We start from the raw sequence: 6,749 nt of genomic DNA on the forward strand, positions 1-6,749 counted from the left end.
CCACCATGTGGTTGCTGGGAATTGAACTCAGGACCTCTGGAAGAGCAGCCAGTGCTCCTAACCACTGAGCCATCTCTCCAGCTCCCACCCTCCCAATCTTTTTTAGAAAGATAAAATAAACAAACTTCAGAAGTTGGTGTGCTAGTATATACCTATACTTTGGAGGTAGAGGTAAGAAGATCACGAGTTCAAATTTCCCCTTGGCCACATAAGACCCTGACTCAAAACAAACAAAAATTGCACAATTAGCAAGAAAAGAAACAAACTGAGTTTAACACTAGTTTCTCATCTTAGTGTTATTTATTTATTTATTGGTTGGGATTTGCTCCTATTTGTCTATCAGTGTGTGTGTGTGTGTGTGTGAATGTGCATGAGATGCTTCGAAAGCAGAGGAGACATCGGGGTCCCCCTCTAGCACGTCCCACCTATTTTCTAATGATAATTCTTTTCAAAGTAAAATAAAATTACACCCTTTTCCCCTTTCCCTTTCCTCCCTCCAATCCCTCCCATTGATCCCTCTTGCTCTCTTTAAATTTATAGCATCTCTTTCTTTGTTGTTTGTTTTACACACACACACACACATACACACACACACACACACACACACACACACACACACCTCCGTCAAAAGACTGTGACTTAGCCCTATATGATTTCAAGGCTGACCACTTGGTGTTGCATAACCAACTGAGAGCTTTTCTTGGGGAACCACCTGTATTTTTAAGTAGCAAATGATTTATTGACTTATTGTGCTTATTTTTAAGGTAGCTGCAGACACACATGTACAATGGCACACTTGTGGAGGACAGAGGATTTGAGACTTAGTTTTCTTCTTCCACATGTGTGTGGGTCTAAGGAATTAAACTCAAACATTTTACTCACTGAACCATCTTTCCAGCCTATTCTTTTTATTTACACACAATATTATATGTGTGGAAGTTACAGAGCATCTTACAAGAATCAGTTCTCTCCTCATATAGGTCTCAAGGACTGAACTCAGACCCTCAGGCTTGGCAGCACATGCTTTTCTTGGATGAACCATCTCTAGAGCCTATTCTCCATCTACTTCTGTGAGACAAAGTCTCTTCCCGAGTCTAATTGAATCTGAGTTTAGCCAGGTTAGAACCCAGTAAGCCTGAAGGATCTTTCTATCTCTGTTACCCTTAGAGATGGGTAATTTCAGGGATACCTGGCTTGGTGCTGGGTGCTGGGCGCTGGGCTCCATCTGGTCCTCTGGATTACAAAACAAATATACTCTTAACCACTGAGCTACCCCCCATCTCTACTGTGCTTATTTTTGAAACAGGTTCCCATGTAATTCAGGCTGGCCTTGACGACCTTATGTACCCAAAGTAGGCCTTGAGCTCCTGATCCTTCCGCCTCTGCACCTCAAGGGCTGAGATTATAGGCAAATGCCACTATATCCAGCTCAGTGCCACATTTTAGAACAGCCACCTGTCGCATCAGAAGCAATTCCAGCATAAACAGCCATGCTTCCTTAGTCCAGACAGTGGCATGCAAGGCTGTACAGAAGAGGGATCAGAGTGGAGCGGATCTGTTCACTCCAAAGGTCGGTTCCAAAATCCAAAGAGTTTGTGTGAAGCTGTGCTAATAGCTCTTCCTGAGCACAAGACAGCATGGGGGAAGGTACTCAGGAAGCCTGCATCTGGCTGTGGCTCTGCCCTTTACTGACTGTAGCCTGAGGTGGAACTTAATGGGCTAGCCTCCATTCCTGCAGTCAAGACACACTCCTAATGACCATATGGTACAAAGAAATGAAATGTGTTTCAGTCTATGTGAAGAACTTGATCTTCAACAAGATAAAGTAAATTACTGAACTTGAAAGTAAAACTTTAGAACAACTTCCAATAGAAAATGACAGCATTCTTATACATTAGGTCTTTTCTAATACTTTGTTACTCCACTCACTTTTGTTTCACTGAGTTCTGAATCCAGCAGGGTCTAGTGTATCCCCGGCAACCAGGCACTCAACCACAGAGCCTCATACACACCTTCAATTCTTATTCATTTACTTAACTCTCTGTTTATTTTTATATATATCCAGAGCCCTGGGCATCTAGGCTAGGGCTTTACCACTAAGCTACATCCCTGGCCCTCACTTTTTTTCCTTCTCTTTTTAATATAGGGTCTCACATAATCCAGGCTGGCCTAAAACTGACTACATTAACTGAGGCTGACCTTGCCATCTCAATCCTTCTGGGATTACATGTGTCTACCTATATCACCACACACACATCTTGGTTTTTCATTGTTTTGTCGTGGTTTGTTTGTTGAGACTGTATCTCATTATGTAGCTCATTACCTAGACTATGAAGCTAGCACCAAATTCACTGAGGTCCACCTACCTCTGCCTGCTAGGATTAAATGTGTATGTCATTACACCAGCTACACGTTGGTTCTTGTGATGCTGAGGAATAAATCCAAGGCATAACAAGCAAGCACTCTGCCAACTGAAGTACACCCTATCCCCTAACTCACTTCTGTAGCTAAAACACACAAGACTGGCCAGGCAATAGTAGCACACCTTCAATCCCAGCACTCAGAGGCAGAGACAGGACGATCCGTGAGTCTGAGGCCAACTTGGTTTACAGAGTAAATTTCAGGACAACCAAGGCTACCTGGAAAAACCCTGTCTCAAACAAAACAAAACAAAAATAAATAAATAAACAAAAAACAACAAAAAGCAACCCAAACCAAAAAAACTTTCTGAAACAATGATTGGGCTGGAGGGATGGCTTAGTTGTTAGAAGCACCGACTACTCTTCCAGAGGTCCTGAGTTCAATTCCCAGCAACCACATGGTGGCTCACAACCATCTGTAATGGGATCTGGTGCCCTCTTCTGCTGTGTCTGAAGACAGCCACAGTGTATTCATATAAATACAAATTAATTAAAATTTTAAAAAAACGATTTATAATTGTCTTCATCATAAAGACAATTAGTTGAGAAAATGTTTTTAAAAGTTATTTCCAAAATAAAAGAGGGGGCTGCATGCAAAAAAAAGGTTATTTCCAAAATGGATTATAGTTTTATTTAGCAAGTCTTGTATTTATGAGTCAAGGAGAGTGTTATTTATATCCATGAATCAAGGATGGACTGGGTGTGGTGGTCCACACCTGTGAGTCTCAGTTTAAGAACAAACTGGAGGCTGGTGGTATAAAGTAGTGTGTACACTAGACTGTGTCTCCTGACTTTCCCGGCAGTGTTGTGTGTTTGCATGTTTTATGTATGTATCTTAATGTAATATGCAGGTACTTGAAGACTTACATGACATTGACCCTTGGCAATATACCTCAGAATACACTAGAGGAAAATCAACCACTGTCTTCGTATCAATTGCTTAGTCCTAATTCCCTGTGGCCTGTAAGTGCCTAAGCTTCAGTGAAATCACACACTCACTAACCCAGAATGATTTCAGCTGCAATGTGGCAAATACACTGTACGTCTAGTTACACACAAGACACTAGGACTAGTAAGCACTTGGTGAAACTGGCAATCCTTAAAAGGGAGACTTAAAATGAAGAATCCACTGTATTTTAAAATTCTAAAGGCAATGCTCTATTTTCTTTCACTCTAGGAATTTATTCTCTTCTTACAATGAAGGGGATTGAGAAGAGGGAAAACTAGACCAAAAAATGTTCATCTAACTTTCTCTTTGAAATATTCCCTCTAATTTATGGTTTTCCTCACACAACAGCTGACGTGAGAGCCTAGGGAAGCCTTGACGGGCAGAAGGATAAACAAGCCCAGTGTGTCCACAGTTAAAGTATGAGGTGGGAGGGAGGGGCAGTGCTGGGGAATGTGCTGTGTGATGGGAAAGCTTGGGGTGACTGCACATGACACTTACTAATAAGGGAAACTCAAGCCTACCTTTCTTACTTTGTGTTATACCAGTACAATAATATACAAGTGTTTTCCCGATTTAGTGACTATAGGTAATTAATTTGCAAAACTGAATGCTAAATTCCTAAAGTTTTGAGTGCCAGAACCCAAGCCTAGTGCTAGGTAAGTATTGTACACATTAGGTTATGCCCCAGCCCTTTGAACTCTTAATTGTTTACTTAGTACCTATGAAATCATCAATCCACAGGTTCTTTTTAAATGATGTTACCTCCGATCCTTCTGCCTCTGCCTCCCAAATTCTGGGATTACAAATTATATAGCACCAGGTCTGCGGCCACCGGGGATTGAACTCAGGGCTTAGTATGTTGGGCAGGCACCACCTGAGCTACACTCCTACCCTAACATCAACTGTGCAGTAGGAATGTTTTGTTTTAATAGAGAAGGAAGCTGGATAAGAATGTAGCTTCCCTTCACAGGAAGAAAACAGCTACTTGGAGGAGAATAAAAATATTAAAACTTGGGCCCAGCCCTTTGCCAATTCTTCAAAAGACAGAAAGGGACAAAATACTCAAAAATCTATTTTTGAGGTAGGTGCATTTTTAGTCTATGACAAAAAGATGAAGTTACAAACATGCAACTATTCAAATACTTCAATCCAATTATTTACCAGTAAAAATTAATTCATCATGCAGACAACTTTTCTCTTGCTTGAGCCGAATGATCTCTTCTCGTTGTTCGTTGTTTTCTGTTGTCTTCTCATTTAGATCCTCTTCACAGACAGAAGGAAGAAAAATCCTCAAGTAAATACCAGCCTCCTAGGAAACACACTACACAAAAAAATCCATGTCCCCAGCAGCTTCTGAGGACCCTGTTGGGTCTACAGTCAATACATGTTGGGCCTACACTCACTACCTCTGGCCTGGCCTCTCTTGCTATAACCCAAGGGACACAGAGCGATCTTTAAAAATAAAAACTAGTGTCATTTCTTGGTAAGAAGCCCTCCCTGCAGTGACATCACCCTCTCTGCTCCCTACCACTACCCCCCATTTTCTCTCAGTTCCTTGACTGCCTCTGGGATAAAAGGAATAGTTTGGGTTTTGTTCTCCATTCTTGGTGAGGAGCTTCTGCATCTCTTGAAATTCAGAATTCTCTGTGGAGAGGACCTAGCTCTGCACTCGGAACACTGCCACCTGCAGCTTGAGTTTCCAAAGAAACAGCAAAGTGCTTCCCTGAGCTTCCTGGATCTTCCAGCAAGTGACAGAGACTGCTCAGGAGGTTGTGAAAGCCCCAATTTACTGCCAGTCCACTTGGTTAGTGAGAAATATGTGAGGCTTCCATGGATTTGATGGGAATAGTCTTGTGGGACACGAACCTGTGGGAACTGTCACTAACTCCAGGTATATAGATCGCACCACAAGCATCAAACTGAATTGTCTGTACCCAACTCATAAAGGAAAAACAAAGTTCCTTTTTCCAAGAAGGAAACAAACAAACCCAGAATGTCCCCACTTAAAATCAATTCTAGGCCTTCTGCATTTGTTCCTCCCGTTTTCTACCTAGAAGGTTCTCAGGTTTTCGGGTTCTGGCTAGTTCTGTCTACAGTCCAGTCATAGCTCAAATGCTAACTCTTCAAATTTACTTCTTCAGTCAACTTGGACTAAACAAGTTTCTCTCCCTTGGTCTCTATTCTACTTCCCATTGCTCTACTTTAAAAATGTTTTATTTAAATAAGGCTGGAAGGGTGGCTTAGTGGTTAAAAGAACTGACTTTTCTTCCAGAGGTCCTGAGTTCAATTCCCAGCAACAACATGCTGGCTCACAACCATCTGTAGTGGGTTCTTCTGGTGTGTCTAAAGATGGCATACATAAAATAAATAAATATATCCTTTTAAAAATATAATTAAATAAATACTGGATTAATCACGTATTCACAATGCATAAGTATTGACACAACAGACTTTACTTGAACATCTTACTTGGCTCACACACACTCAACAAACACTGATGAACCACAGTGTTCAACCTACTGTTGGTGCTGTGCTGACCCAAAGACAAATAGACACAATCTGTCCCCACTACTCTCATGAGGCTTATGAAATGATGGCTTTAGCTGACGTTATAAATGGAGATAGGACTTGAGACCATTGGTGAAGTCATGGCAAGCCCAAGATTTACATTAAATTGGTCAAGATAAAAATCAGACTTAGGGGATACGGTTGAGACAGGGTCACATACAGCCTAGGCTGGGCTTTGAGATCTGTGTAATGAAGGATGACTTTGAGTTAACAGTCCTCTAGTCTACCTTGTAAGTGCTGGCACCTGTACTACCATGCCTGGCTCAATCTCAGAGCCTTTTACTAAAACAGTTTAGGCTGAGAATAGACATCAATCCTCTCCACATTCTGTTCATACTTGAAGCAAAACTGGTCGGATGAGAAGCCTGGCGGGTCTAGGCTAAAGCAACCAACTTATTTGGACCAACTCCAGGGACTGCTGCACTCACACAGCTGTTGTTCATTACACAGCGTGTATCAGCAACAGCCACCTGATACAGTGAGTTGAAGGACGACTCTATTACAAATAGGGTTCAGGGTTAGAGACTGTAAGTATAAGGTCCCAGGTTCAGTCCTCAGCTCTTAAAAAAAAGATGCAGTCTAACCACAAATATGTTATATCACAAAATGTGTGGCATTAATTCTATATAAATGAAACAGACATTACATGTTAGATCTATAGGCAGGAATAACCCCTCTCAAATATAAAACAAAGGGAACTCAGATAAAGAAGTAAATTCCCGAGACAATGTACCTATCTTAAATTGTCATTTCCTTACCTTTCAGTTTATTGACTTCAATCCTAAGTGCCTTCAATTTCTGCTTATAATCTT

General features: G+C 41.3%; 1 protein-coding gene across 1 annotated transcript in view; it reads right to left on the minus strand.

The window, feature by feature from the left end:
- CCDC62 (coiled-coil domain containing 62) overlaps nucleotides 1-6,749 on the minus strand; it is a gene marked incomplete at its 5' end in the record, with an annotated part of 39,440 nt that overhangs the window by 21,368 nt on the left and 11,323 nt on the right. Inside the window, 2 exon segments of the mRNA XM_080941260.1 lie at nucleotides 4,531-4,632; nucleotides 6,696-6,749. The exon segment at nucleotides 6,696-6,749 is cut by the window's right edge and continues 118 nt beyond it. Of these exon segments, the coding sequence (XP_080797386.1) occupies nucleotides 4,531-4,632; nucleotides 6,696-6,749 (156 nt within the window).

This window comes from Micromys minutus (genome assembly GCF_963924665.1).
Source record: "Micromys minutus genome assembly, chromosome: 29".
NCBI classification, from domain to species: Eukaryota; Metazoa; Chordata; class Mammalia; order Rodentia; family Muridae; genus Micromys; species Micromys minutus.